This window comes from Nematolebias whitei, chromosome 2 (assembly GCF_014905685.2).
Source record: "Nematolebias whitei isolate Nwh7 chromosome 2, NemWhi1, whole genome shotgun sequence".
NCBI classification, from domain to species: domain Eukaryota; kingdom Metazoa; phylum Chordata; class Actinopteri; order Cyprinodontiformes; family Rivulidae; genus Nematolebias; species Nematolebias whitei.
Window position 1 is genome coordinate 28,423,670 of NC_056499.1, and position 15,714 is coordinate 28,439,383.

Genomic DNA, 15,714 nt, shown 5'->3' on the forward strand with positions numbered 1-15,714 from the left:
CATATAGCCATGATTGGCAAGAATAAAATAAAGGATTAAGCCAACGTTTTCTGGATAACAAGCACTTCTTCTGTCTATAACCCCTTCCACAAATACAAAGTACTTTTAGCCAAAACTGAGATGTCTTCATGCGGTCTCAGTGGGATATGAGACTTAGGCGATATCCTAGGTTGAAGTCAACCCACTGTTATGTCTTCAAGCTACCACGTGAGCTAGTCACAGCGTTATAACGTTCAACTCATGAAAGGATAAAATGGTACCATGGATGGAGGGTGCGATGTTGTGATGATAGAGTCTGCACCACCAGCTGGTTGTAAGATTTAAATGGGGGACTGTTCACACATTTTATATGTAGTGCTCCATAATAACCTCACCAAGCTACAGACTGTGCCTTCTTATGTTTTTGTGATGCTGGCTTCATTTCTAAAAGTTCACATTGGTGCAGGACATAAACAGCTCAAGTAGTGATTTATGAACAACCAGAGGCAGCTTGAAAAGGGACTTCTCCTTGTGGTCACATTGCAGAACAGTTTTATGAAAGAGGCTTTATTGAACTAATCATCCACATCAATATACACAACCAAAACACAAGCCCTTCTGGGCTATGATTACAATTGCAATATCCAGTAAACCTGCTGGCTAGACCAGGAAGAAGGCAGCAGAAATTTGAAATCATGTTTCAGGTAAAAAAAAAATTAAAGAAATGATCTAATTTCATTAAACAAGGTGTGCTTGCTTGTGATGCTCGCTGTTGTAGAAGCTGTTAACATCGATCCCGTTCCTTGTGGGGTTTATAGGCCGCTGTTATAGTTGTCATCAATACTGCTGTTGTATTTCTAGACGTCTGGATGGAGTGGTGTTCGACTGCGGCTGTGACATCCGTTGGATCCAGCTGTGGCAGCAGAGGGGAGAGGCGGGGCTTCACACTCAGCAGCTGTACTGCAGAAACGGAGCGACCAAGATACGACTGCACAACATGTACATCCACAACTGTGGTAAGAAAATAGGCTGAAGGTGGCAAATGAGGGAAGTTCAACAGGGAAAACTAGAGAAAACTAAAGAGAAGGGTCAGAGAGAAACACGAGCAACAGAAAATAAAAGAAAGGAAGAAAGGTGAAAGGACAAAAATACGGAGACAAGTTGAGATAGAAAGAGGAGGAGAAGTGACAGAGCTTACCAGGTGGATGTGATGAGGAGCTGTGCGTTGTGACAGAACCTGTGCACTCTGCAGTATCATCTCCATGTGGTGACTCATCCCTGAGATTTCTGCTGTGTATCTCTTCCTTTGTCCTAATGTTTTAAGAAAGGCGAATATTATCAAAGATAAATAACTGACTTAATGTGAAAATATATGAACACTTAAAGTGGCACTTGCATGTCAACCCAAATACTAACTGTTGTGTGTGTGTTTGTTTCAAACCTGTGTTTTTTCAGACCTCCCAGAGATCAGCGTGAGTCACGGCAGTGTTCTGGTGACAGAGGGTGACAATGTGACGGTGAGCTGCAACGGATCTGGATCACCGCTGCCTGAAGTAGACTGGACCGTCAGCGGCCTGCACTCCATCAACACACACCTGGTCAGAATCGCACAAGTCACTATCACTAAAAGTAACTCGACAAACAAACAGGACGTCCCAAATTTAGAATGTGAACCTCATCAAGGAACTAGAATCATTTTAGGACTATTCATCTTTGATTCAAGGTGTTCCTTTTGAGTCACAGTAATCCGGCCTGTTCTCGTTGAGATGACTTAGTTTTTTTTTTTATTCAGTTTGAGTTAACCATAATGTATTTTATGTTGAAATGTGTGAACAAGATTTATTTGGACTGATTTTGTGCTGATCAAGTGCACGTAAAGCCTCTCAATGTCTAGTATCACTGGAGGTTTTTGACATAACTTTTATTTTTCTTCATCTTTTTGCTAAATTTGTGTTGATGTGGCCATTTTTCTTACCAATGAATACTTTATTACCTGTGTTATAGCGGTCTACACACTGCTGTCCAGTAGTTGTGCAATGTGTAGTGTTTGATTACCGATGAACAGATGAACTGATTGCAGTTTAAGGCTGTGGGTCTCCAGATGGACAGCTCTGACCTGACAGAACTTGGGTCAGATGACAACAGTTGTTAGTGAAGATTGGCAATTGTGTGTCAGAGCTGCTTGTGAGTTTGAACCAGAGGTTAAATCTGTCTCACAAAATTGTGTTGTAAACTATACTGAACAAAAATATAAATACATTTTATTTGCTCCAATTTTTCCAAGACTTTTCTATGTAAACAAAATGTCTTTTTTATTTTAAATGGTGTTCACAAATTTGTGTAAATCTGTGTTAGTGAGCACTTCTCCTTTTCCAATATAATATATCCACCTCACAGGTGTGGCGTATCAAGATGCTCATTAGACAGTATGATTAATGCACAAGTGTGCCTTAGGCTGACCACAATAAAAGGCCACTCTAAAATGTACAGTTTTATCACACAGCACAATGTCATGGGTGTTGCAAGTTTTGAGGGAGTGTGCAGTTGGCATGCTGCCTACAGGAATGTCCACCAGAGCTGTTGCCCATGCATGTTCATTTCTCTACCATAAGCTGTCTCCAAAGGAAAAGCAGAATTTGGCAGTACATTTAACCAGTGTCACAACCACAGAACACGTGTAACCACATCAGCCCAGGACCTCCACATCCAGCATCTTCACCTCCAGGATTTCTGAAACCAGCTACCTAGACAAGTTCTGCAACTACTGGTTTGCATAAACAAAGCATTTCTGCACAAACTGTCAGAAATCATCTCAGAGAAGCTCATCTGCATGCTCGTCGTCCTCATCAGGGTGTCCACCTGACTGCAGCTTGTTGTTGTAACTGACTTGAGTGGGCAAATGCTCACATTCAATGGCATATGGCACATTGGAGAAGAGCTTTCTTCATGGATGAATCCCGCTTTTCACTGATTGACAGATGGCAGACTTGCATGTATGGCGTTGTGTGGGTGAGTGGTTTGCTGATCCTGAATCGAGTGGCCCATGGTGGCAGGGGACGGTTATAGAATGGGTAGGCATATGTTATGGACAACAAACACAGGTGCATTTCACTGATGGCATTTTGAATGCGCAGAGATACTGTGACATTCTCCTGAGGTAGATTGTTGTGTCATTCATCTACAACCATCACCTCATGTTGCATCATGCTAATGCACTGTCCCATGTTAAACTGATCTGTGCACAATTCCTGGAAGCTAAAAATATCCTAGTTCTTCCATGGTCAGCATACTCACTGGACAGTTCACCCATTGAGCATGTTTGGAATGCACTGGATCACCGTATACCACAGCATGTTCCAGATCCTGACAATATCCAGCAACTTCAAAAACAGCCACTGAAGAGAAGGGGAGCAACATCCCACATTCAACAACTCATCTCTATGGAAAGAAGATGTGTTGCACTGTGTGAGACAAATGGTGGTTACACCAAATACTAGCTGGTTTTCTGACCCCCACGGACCCCCCAAATAGTAAAAATAATTTGCACATTTTAGAGTGGCCTTTTACTGTGGGCAGTCTAAGGCACACCTGTGCAATAATCATGCTGTCTAATCAGTATGTTGATGTGCCACACCTTTGAGATGGATGGATTATGTTGGATTATGTGCTCACTAACATGGATTTACACAAATTTGTGGACAATATTTAGGAGAAAATGACCTATTATGTATTCAAACAACGTTCAATACAAAAACAACTGGACTTTATTTGTAACAGAAGACGTTTCGCTCCTCATCCGAGGATCTTTCTCAATTCAATGAGCAGTGAGTGAGAGATTCAGGTTATAAGGCTGAGTGAGATAAGACACACACACATATGTAGATTGGCCATTCACACCTAAACACCTTAACAGTAGGGGTTTCTTAAGGTCTTTGTTGCTCTAATTCACAGATGAGACCCCTCTGTTCAGAAAAAGTCAGATCTTTGAGTTCAGCTCATGAAAAATGGAGCAAAAAGAAATATATTGTTTATATTTTTGTTAAGTGTACTTTCAGTACTTCAGCTGATCTGTTAGTTCAACTCTGTCTGATTGTGTTCACATTCATCACTAGTTCATTATTAGTACTCTGCTCAGCAATACATATTATTCTTTTCTTTTGATAAAAAAAAATACCCATGATCACTGTAAGCCTGAAAAAGTGAATCATTATATATAAATCATAAGAATGTATGAACTTTGTTGCCACATCAACATCTACAACACTAGTCAGTCATTTGCTTCATTCAAGAGTGAATAAACTGTGATGCTGTCAATATGAGGGATAGAGGAACAAAAGTTATAACCATATTGGGGGGGGGGGGGTCTATACATATAACAAGTTTAAAGTTTTATTAAACATGCACTGTAGTCGGTGTTGAATTATTATTTTTTCTTATTTTGCCAAAAATTTTAGACTTACAGTATATTAAGCAAGTTTTAAAGTAACCCAAAAAGTCGTCTTATTTTCCATTCCCTTCACATGGGATGAAGCCTCTGCTACGTGGCCAAAAATCAACCAGAACATAGATTTTCTTTGAAGGATCGTTGTGATGTCTGTTGTTTCACATTTTGGGGTCCAGCTTATCAAAGAAATAAATGCAACTGTGAATCACTGTGCACAGTCCTCCTCTTCAAAAGTGAAAATATTAAACATGCCAGGTGATAGCTCCAAAGGACTTCTATATATAAAAAAAAATAATAAAAAATTTACCACTGTGAGAATCATAGTTTTCAACAGTTTGTCACATATCATTAACTAAATGTACTTCCTTTACTGTCATAAAAAATAATCCTAAACTAAATACTCTATACACCTAAATGTTTGTCCAACGGGTTTTTAAATCATCTTTTCTGATTCCACCTGCTAAATCAAATCTATGCTGGCTCCTCAAAGGACTAAGATGTTGGTGGATTAATCACTGACACAGCTTCTGTTTGGATGGCAGCTCTCAAGCTGCTGGTTGTTGAGCATCCATTTTTATAGACAATTTAAAAGTTATTAGAAGGATGACCCCCTACCCCACCCCCGATCAAAACAACCAGTTTAGTTTAACTGTATTCCTGCTTGGACCTTCAGTACACCAACTAATACATCGCTCTGGCTCCCTGACACCAGCTCCGGGTCTCTGGAAGAACTGCAAAGACACAGCAAAAAGAGGACAGACTGAAACTGTGGTGTGATTTTCATCTATGACTTAAAATCACAAATGACCTTACAGATTAAAGTTACCTCCACCTTACACATACATATTGCAGTACACATACATGTACTGTGATATCACAAGTGAAGTGTGTGCCAGTGAGAGGAAGACTGGATGGATAAAAGCAGGGACCTGATTATTGTATTCGGCCTCCTGATGTGCTCAAATATGCATCTAATGTGCATTTTAACATGCTTCCCTTTGTGCTAAACCTATTTTAGTAAGAACCCCCCCAACCCCCCGGATCAGTGAGGTGGATAATTCCTTCAGCTAGTCTACGCTTCTTGACTGCACCGTTTCCCTTAACAGGATTTTAACTAATGAATAATTAACCTTACTTTTAATTAGATGATTAAAATTTTAAACCCCAGCAGTGGTTTACAATGGGCTTTGCGGTATATCGTTCACGTACCTAACCGTGTTTCTCCTCTTTATCTGTGTCCCCTTGTCTCTTCACACAGTCGAATGTTTACTGGCCGAACATCCACTCCATCAACTTGACTCTTTTTAACATCAGCCGAGACGACAACAACTTCCAGCTGACCTGCATCGCCGAGAATGTGGTGGGCATGACCAACTCCTCAATCCAGCTTAACGTGCAGTGTAAGTTGGATGCTTTCCATAATTAGGTTGATTAAATCTGTTTCAAGTACTGCCAAGTTGGGGGGTAAAAGACCAGCGACAAAACTTTTGAAAATTGGGCCAGATATCTTCGTCACAGCTTAAATTTGGGTATTAGGGAGAGAAATGCATTATCCTAATGAGTACAACTTTCTAGCAGTCTAATTAAGATACAATGATTCAATACTGCTTGAAGTACACAAAGGTGAGTATACTGACTGTAAACATTCACTCATGCTAATTACTTTGATACATTCTATATATACATAGCTGCTTATGTTTAGTATCATTAAAGTTAATAAATAATATATTTTTAAAAATTCCATTGCGTTTAATTTTACTTTAAAATTAGTAATGCATCGCATTAATTTAGATATATAAAAGCGGATAAAAAACATTGAACAATAGAAACATATCTGTCTGTATTGTTGAAATAAATTTTATATTTAATGTTAAGTTAACACATTTCACAATACTTATTTTTACCTGGATTCTGATGAATTTACTCAACCTCGTATTATGTTAAAAGTGAGAAGGTGAATTTAGTCTGAGAAAACCTCTGTGCTGTAAATATCCTCACAGTCGCAATTTGTCAGTCAGAGGGAGGTCCCACCTTAAAGCGCACCCTGCTTTATCGTCTGTTTTACTTTAAATGAGAGCCTAATTTACAAAGTTATTATCATGCTGTGTTGAAGAACACTTCAGGCTAGCGATTAGGAAAATCTTCACAGAAGCTTCCAGTCTGTCATATGACAAGCAGAAGACTTTTTTTTTTTTCAACCAAATAAGTCATTTCAGGCTTCCAACTGGAATTTTCAAGCTTTAAGAAGCACTTGCATTGGCTTCACTTTTCAGACCTGGAGGCTACAAATATCTGTCATGTATACTCTTTAGTTAAAATATAAAAACATATCTGGCTGTGTGCTCTGGCTTTAATCCAAATGATATATAAATTGAATTTAAAAGCAGTTCTAATATTAAAGAATTAATTCTGTTAATCAAGCTTAAAAAGACATCCACTGAATGTCTGGCATGTCAGCATCAAGTCAAACCTCCAGAACATGTCTGTAAGGTTGTTTCAGTCTGTGAAGAGTTTTTAACGCATACTTTATTGCAAATCCTAATGAAGTGCTTTTTACAAACCTTAATTAAAATTTGCAGCAAACACTGTACTGGGTCCTGCACAAATTATTATGGTGAATTATGACGCTAATACTAAAACAATGCGTAAGGCAACTTTACAATGTCAGCGCTGACCCATTTGCTGACCAACTTTGTTATTAATGCAAACTTATTATTTAAATACGTTTTTATACAAAAGCAATACATCTATACCACTAGTGTGTTTAGATGAACACATTCAGAAAACACAAACTATATTAGACATTTTTTGGATAAAAACATGTTAAGCTTTCACTAATTACACAAATTTTTTCAAGGTTTTGTTTTAGAAAAAATGTTCGGAAACCATTTATTCTAAACGCAGGATAATTGCTTGTATCAAGGTTTGTATTTGATCAAATTGTTGTTTTTTTAGATATCAGTTTTGTTCATAAATGTTGGAAAGAATATTTTGAGTTGAGACTCCATAAAGCTGGTGTTGGGACCACACTGTGGGTCATGAACCACTAACTGAAGCATCTTCAGAAGAGCTAAATCAAATTCACGTTATAAGCACTTTTTCTCTTATAAAGAAATATGTATACTCTATACTGTACTTGCCGCCGTACACGTCGCACCACCGTATAACAAAAATGTCTAATAATTTTGAAAAAAAAAACATAAATACGTCATTTTGCCATATAGGTCGCATCTATTATGCGTCACTGCTGACCACCCGTAAATGTGGGCCGGTGTTGTGCCAAAAATTGATTGGCTGCCAAATGGCGGCCACGGGAGCATGCACGGGAGGACTTTAACAAGAATTTAACAAGGTTAACACTTGAAAACAATTATTTGTTTGCTTAAAACTATAGCAAAGGTGTGTCTCAGTTTAACTTTTTTTTAAATAAATGCACTTTAATGGTCAAATCAGCTACATTTCAAAAATCGATTTGCGGCTGCGGGAGCGCGCAGAGGGAGGACTTGCTGTGCATTTTTTCTAACTTTAACAAGATGACCACCTAAAAACAATAATTGATTTGCTCGACATTATAATAACGGTGTGTCTCAGTTGAACTTTTCCTTAATAAATGCACTTTAACTGTCAAATCAGCTGAATTTCACCTGGACAGCACGGCAAAATGCAGCTGATTTGATGTTTGCTCCAGGAGTTGCGGAGCGAGACGAAGATGGCCTGTATAGCAAGCCAAGTGTCTCATTAATAGCCACTTTTCCCTATTAAGGAGACACTTGACTTGCCATATTGGTCGAGCACCCTCTAGTAGCTGAAAATGGTAATGTTCCATATTTTCCACGTCAGAATGAATAACATTGTCAAATCTCTGCCAAAAATTGAGTTATAAATATGAGAAAAAAAACATAAATAATTAATTTGCCATATAAGTCGCAGGGCATGCTAATTTATGCAAAAAGATGTGACTTACACAGCGAAAAATACAGTATGTGTACTTGTACACTTGAACCAGCAACAGCTGGGGTCTCTACTGGCTAAGACTTTTGTGAGTCAAAAGCTAAAACATGAGAAACCACTGATTTAACTCAGTAGAATCCATCCTCTGGGGCCCACAAAATCAACAATTGTTACATCACTCCATCCAGGGTTAGCTTAAATGCACTGCCAACAGAGCTAAACATGCTAACGTGTCACAGGGTTTGCGTTGTGTTTAAAACAGGAGGTGTTAGAGAAAGCAGCTTCAGTCAGCCATGTTTTACAGTACGACAGAAAGACATGTAGTCAGCACAACGTCTGTATCGTCGTCTCTGCAGTTTCGTTTTGGTTATTAAATCGTATTTGCTCATCTGCCATAGCTGCACTGAAAACAACTCAAATTCTAAAATGTGAAATCATGTTGCTCTGTTGCTGAAGGCGTTAATCAGCGAAGTCTGCTGGTGCTGTGATTACTGTAGTGAAATCTTGTTACCTACCACCATGCCAGAGGCTTATCCACATTTGGTAACCCGGTTCATCTGGGTCTGCAAAGGTTTGGTAAATAAATCTGTCTAAATTAGGAATCCAGTTCAGCAAATGACACATTTTCTAATCACAGCATTAAAACAGTGAGAACGTGTTTTTGAGAGCCTGAATGTAAAATGTTAACTCCAGACAGAAGAATTAATTGTGTCAAGTTTGTTTTACCCCTGTATTTATTGGGTTGTATTTAAAAGTTTAAATGTGGTGTATCTGAAAGATGTACACCACTAATTCATGTAATGCTCCTTTTATCACCTGCCACCAAAAGATTTAAATCAGTTGATAATATTTTTCCACGTGTATCTATGCATCAAAAATTTTACGAACCACTTTACATATTTTAATGAATCTCTCAGAAAGTAATAATCACATGTAATTGTGCAACTAATGCAACATTTAGGGTCAGTTTAATTTAAGATGGCTGCTCCAGCTAATCAACCATAGCCAAAGCAGAGATGGTGATGATAATTTTACAGATACTGTTATATGGTTTGGTGTGGTAGTAGCTGATAATTATTTACAACACCTATAAGGAGTGCAAACAAATTGTGCAACACCTTGTACGACATCACACATATTTTATATTGATATTGTGTTTTTTTAATTGTTTTACAAAATTGTACTGAAATTAGGCCTGTCACAATAACACATTTTTCAGGGTGATTAATTGTCTCAGAAATTATTGCGATAAAGGATAATGTTGTTTGAAACTTGACAATAATTAGTAATTATTATTAAGAAGAAATGTTGGTTAATTTATTTAAGTGTAGTACCTTTTTTGACCACCGGATGGCAGTATAAGACTGTTTGAACCGAAAGGTGGATAGTGAGGGAGAGAGCAGTGTGTCTCTAAGGAAAATGGGAGGGAGGCCATTTGACGTGACATGGGCTGACTCTACTTCCTTTCTTCAGCTCTCAAAATGGTGGATGCTTGGTGTGGTTTGTGCTCTTTAGCATAGCATTTTTCACATAAAGCTTTTAATAAAAAAAATCAGTAAACAAGTTCTCAGTTTCTTTTTGCAGAGAAAAACACATTTTTAGACAAAGACACGGGTTTCAACTGTGAATTTTGGAGCTTTGACAAGACAGAGGTTTTTTCCCATGGTCGGTCTGTTAACTTAGCTTGTAGCTTAGCTTCTCAGCTTAGCTGCTTTTAACGATCCAAAAAAGTGATTTTGGACGGTTAAAACAGATTTTAAAGAGAAAAGCGAAAGGGAGGGGTCAGTGAAGAGCACCGGAGTTGAGCCTTTTGTCATCCAGTGTCTTCAGTAGAAAGAGAGACACGAAGAAATTATAAAGTTGGTAAATGAAAATGAGGTCGATAATTTTTATTTATCATGTGATTAATTGATTAATTGATTAATTGTTTATTGTGAAAGGCCAAACTGAAATAACTGAGCCAGTTTCAGAAAAAGATTGTATTATTTTCTTGCTTGCAGACAGCTCGTGCTTTACACCCAGTGCTCTGCAAATTCACAATTGTTCATCAATAATATAGACTAGCTCTTAAATTCAGCCAAGCAACAAACTGAAAACTGTAAAATTGTTTATAAAGGGTTTATTTCAAATCCTTTGGGAATGTTATGAATGCTTGGGTCTTCAAACACTCAGCAGTTTTCATTGCATGAAATGTCAAAGGCTTCTGAAATGTATTGACATTTATCATGTAAAAATACCCCAGAAAATCTAAGAGAATAATTCAGATCGCACACAAAAAAAGAAGAAAATACAAATAAAACTCCTTTATCAAGCTGAGCAGCCAAATTATGCAGGTACATTTAAAATGCAATGAGGTGTTGCACAGTTACAAACCAAGTGAAATTAATGTAGCCAATTAGCAAGAATCTACCCTCCAGCCTGCATGAAAGTTCAGCCTTGATGTGAGCGGAAGAAAGAAGGAAGCCGGAGAAAAAACTCTAACCCTGAGCCATGATAAAGCAATGATTTGGTAACATCAGAATGTCAGAATGCTCCTCCAACATCCAGACTATGAATTACAGCATGTATTTCAGCTCTTACATAACTCTGCCCACTGGATTGGCCCTGGGCATGTTTGGGACAGACTGTTTTTAAAGCAAATATTTATCAAAGGTGCCTGACATTTTTCTTTTTGTAGCAAGCTTCCTCTCGAAGAGCACAATCTATTGTTGCTGTTTGCAATGCATCACGCCACAAGACAGGGAGAGATTTGTCAACAATTCAAGCACTCCCTGCTGGAGCCGAGCTGCTGAGGCTCCGCGTAGAATGACAGATTGACTTTGCGACATCATGTCTTCAGGGCTTCCTTTACATGGACACTCAATGGATGTACATCTCAAGGCTCTTCTTTTTTTTCCCAGTATATTTTTTTTCATTTTTCCTGTTGACACTCTGCTGGTGCAGCAAATTAACTTATTAATTTTTCACCACATGCTCTGATGGTAATTACATTTCCTCCCCTGTGCAGCCTATTGTCGCTGGAAATGTCATAAAATAGCTTAAACTGCTGCTCTGATTAAGGAGTAATCTGATTGACAGCAAAATTACCAGCCATCCTCTGACAGGCTCTGCATTCAAAGATGAGCTCGCTATTTTAGCTAAAGTGTAATTACCCACAATGCAAGTTCTGCAGGCACATTGTTCTGCTGTCGGCAAAAACAATTGCAGCTCTGCAGCAATGTGGATCCACTCAGCTTGCCTGCTTTTCTTTCTTTTAGTGCTGTACACACTGTACATCTTCTGATTAATAATGCAGCACACATTTACTCCAGGGTTAGTAGATTTTCCTGCAACATAAGCAAGACAGTATCTTGTATTGACGCCATGTACAACCCTAATTCTGAAAAGTTAGGACATCGTGTAAAATGTAAATAAAAACAGAATGCAATGATTTGCAAATCTCACAAACCCATTTTCTCACAATGGAACATGGTAAACGCATCAAATGTTTAAACTAAAAAGATACAATATCCATCCATCCATTATCTTTTACCCGCTTCTTCCATTTTGGGTCACGGGGGTCGCCGGTGCCCATATCCAGCAATCACTGTGCGAGGGGCGGGGTACACCCTGGACGGGTCACAAGTCCATCACAGGGACACATAGACAAACGAGAAAAACAACCATTCACTCTCTCACTCACACCTAGGGACAATTTAGAGTTACCAATCAGCCTAACATGCATGTTTTTGGTTTGTGGGAGGAAACCGGAGTAACCAGAGAAATCCCACACATGCACAGAGAGAACATGCAAACTCCACCCAGAAAGGCCCCCGGACCAGGATTTGAACCGGTGACCTGCTCGCTGAGAGGCAGCAGCTCTACTAGTTATGCCACCGTGCTGCCAATATACAACATTTAGGGGGCTATTTTGAATTTGATGGCAGCATGTCAGAAGAGTTGGACAGGGTCATTTTTGTCTCTGTTCCCTTTAACCACAATCTGTAATTGTCCAGGAAGAACTGTTGGAGGATTTGGACAGGAATGCTGTCTCGTTGTTGATCGATAACAGTTCTGGGTCTCTTTGCAGACTGTTTTTGTTTCATGACATGTCAATGGTTTTAATAGATAAGAAGTCTGGGTTGCAGGCAGGTCTGTTCAGCACCCAAACTCATTTACTGCAAAACTAAACTATAATTGATGCAGTTTGTGGTTTGGCATTATCTTGCTAAAATATTCAAAGCCTTATCTGAAAAAGACTTCTTGGAGAAGATGTTCTAAAACCTGTTCATACATTTTACCTTCATAGTACCTTTCCTGTTGCGTAAGCTGCCCCAGCTATAATGTGCCCCCATACCATCAGAGAGGCAAGCTTTAAAACTGTGCATAAATGATAGGCGGGTGGCATGGTGGCAGAGTTGGTAGAGCTGTCACCTCTTAGTGAGAAGGTTGCCTGTTCCAATCTGGGCCCTGGGCCTTTCTGGGTGGAGTATGCATGTTCTCTCCATGCTGTGTGGGTTTTCTCCGGGTGCTCCAGTTTCCTCCCACAGAACAAAAACTTACATGTTAGACTGATTGGTGACTCTAAATTGTCCCTACATGTGAGTGAGAGAGTGAATGGTTGTTTGTCTCTATGTGTCCCTGTAATAGACTGGAGTCCTGTCCAGGGTGTCCCCCAGTGATAGCTAGATATGGGCACCAGTGACCCATGTGACCTGAAAAGGATAAAGTAAGTAAAGATAATAGATGGATGGAAGTTGTCCCTCTCCTACTTAGTATAGAGAACATGTCAGCTATGATTTCTAAAAAAATAATTGTAAATTTCAGTTCATCTGAGCAGTTTTTTAATTTGCCCTATCTCATTTTGAATGAGTTTTGGCTTGAAGACAACAGAGTTTCTAAATGGTGGTAACGTATTTCTTCTTCTTTGCATGATAGAGCTTTATCCTACATTTGTGAAAACTGTCTGCAACTGTATTTACAGTCAATGATTTCTGGAAGTGTTTCTGACCCTGTTTAATGATATTCATATCAAAATCAGACGTGTTTTTAATGCAGTGCCACGAGCATCCAGTATTGTCTTTCAGCCCTGTCCTTTGCATGCACATTTCATTTTACAGTATTCTTAAAATCTTTTGATGTTAGGAACTGTGGTTTGTGGTATATTCAAAGTCTAACCAATTTTTGGTTGAGGAAATTTATTCTGAATCATATTAGTGAATAATATTCTGTCTTGGAGTTCCACAAGCTAGTAAACCTGTACCCTTCTTTTTTTCTAACAGATTCAACCTCTTTACAATTATTTCCGCATACACCGTCTTCTTGCTGACTTGTTGCCAACCATTCAATTGCCTATTTTTGATATATTTCTTGTTTTCCTAAATTCTCCAGCTGTTTTATTTTATTTTATTTTATTTTTTTTGTGCCTCTTTATTTTAAAGCCTCTTGAGCCTTTCCCCACCTTTTAAACGCGTGGCTGTCATCTAATTAAAAAAATCAAATTCTTTCTAAAAATAATGGTACTTGTTTTATGTTAAAAACATTTCCAGTTTCTCATGTTACACTGTGAATGAAACAGACTTCTAAAATTAGCAAATCACTGCATCGTGATTTTGTAAATTTAATCCAACACTTTTGGAATTGGGATTGGAAGTAAGAGAATGGTCCGACAGCAGTCGGCCCTGTGCTGCCTCTGACAGTTTAAAATCTTAATCACAGCATGCTTTAGCCCAGAGGGAGTATGTGCTAATATCAATGCCATGATCCTGCTGCCCCCCCTGTCACCACCAGTTATGATCTGTATCTGCAGTCTGCCTGGAAGATGGCATTTGCAATACACAAGTGTTAACAGCAGATAACGTTGCACAACTAGCCTTGTATTCAGACTTCTCCCTGATCAAAGACATTTAGTTATCAAAGCTTGTCATCTATGTGGACAGTACGAGGACGTCGGGGTCGTGTGGACGAGCACGCCGAGCAGTAATGACTTGCATTGTATTGACTAAGACTGGGCTGACAGCCACGCTGAGGGGGAAAATAGATCAGTCCCTGACTTGTCTATCAAGAGAAGAATTATTATTATTTTCACTTTCAGCTTTCTCTTTTTCTTTGGGCCCTACTTCTGTCCATTTTTTTTTTTTTTACTCTTATCTTTTCTCTTCCATGCGCTCTAAATCACAGCTCTTCATACGCCCCCGCACCAGCCCGTTCACACATACACAAGCTTTTGCCTTTGGATCAGCTGAATGACTTCTTTGTAATGTTGTCTGTCACCAAATGAATGTATGAAATGACAGCTTCTAAACACAAGTAAATAGTTTGTTCATGTCTTTACTTGATGGATATTACTTACTTTGAAAACACGAGCTCTCGATGGCAAAGCTGACAGTTACTTTGAATATAATCATTGGACAGTGACTGGTCAAGGTATAACTCTTGATGATAAAGGTTGACTGGGCTATTTAATGACCGTTGGTTAAAGAGTGGAAATGTTTTTGCCATTGTCTCTGTGTGTTTGTTTGTCATGTTGGAAAAATACCCCATACACCAGTTAAAAGATTTTAATGAAACTCTCATTGGCGGTACATCTAAAACTGATTCACTTTTGGAGAATATCCACTTTAAATTGACCACCACAGCTAATCCACCTTTGCAAACACAGGAATAGTTGTAACTTGGTCAAATGTACTGATATTAAGCTAAACTTTGATTTAGTAGCTGAACATCGTTCTTAATGCAAATGTTTGGAGCTAACAGATGCCCCAAGATCTCTATAAGAGACAATATAAGTTACTCTGGCTTCAAAGGTGATAAGTGATATGCAATCCTTCAAGGGATGCTGGACTTTTAATCTTGTGTTTTCACTTTCTCTTTGCTTGGATAAGTCATGTTCAGTGGTTCACCAGCCATAATAAAAATACATTAATATCATAATTTTGTACATTTATGAACCGTCTTCTCTAGAAGACAATAGCATTGCTCACCTTTTATTACTCACCCTGGAAAAATATAGAGTTCTGAATATTTTTGACTCATAAGCAAATCCCTTCTTCCACAAACACCATTTGATCTGCTTTATCAAATTACTTGTGCTGGATTACCAAATCAGGTGTAAAAAGAAGAATGAAACCCTGCCTTAAGGCAAGTGCTGCTAGAGGAATTCCGAATGCACTTCCTTTTTTAAGAAGATCGGTGTGGATCTGGCTCTGTAGGCTTAATCTGATGAAATGTCCAAGAGTTGGCTCCCCTCTTTTTGAGGCTGCAGTTTTATGCAGTGGATTGATTCTTTCCTGTTTACTATAAGACGCCAGAGTTTAGGATTTTTGGCATTGTATGTTTGTGAGAGAATAGGGAAGTAAGCA

General features: G+C 38.7%; 1 protein-coding gene across 1 annotated transcript in view; it reads left to right on the plus strand.

Moving 5' to 3' along the window:
* Window positions 1–261: 261 nt before the first annotated feature.
* ntrk3b (neurotrophic tyrosine kinase, receptor, type 3b) overlaps window positions 262–15,714 on the plus strand; it is a 143,389-nt gene continuing 127,936 nt past the window's right edge. The window contains exons 1-4 of the mRNA XM_037694051.1: window positions 262–272; window positions 841–995; window positions 1,435–1,577; window positions 5,682–5,823. Of these exons, the coding sequence (XP_037549979.1) occupies window positions 262–272; window positions 841–995; window positions 1,435–1,577; window positions 5,682–5,823 (451 nt within the window). The remainder of the gene's footprint in view (window positions 273–840; window positions 996–1,434; window positions 1,578–5,681; window positions 5,824–15,714) is intronic.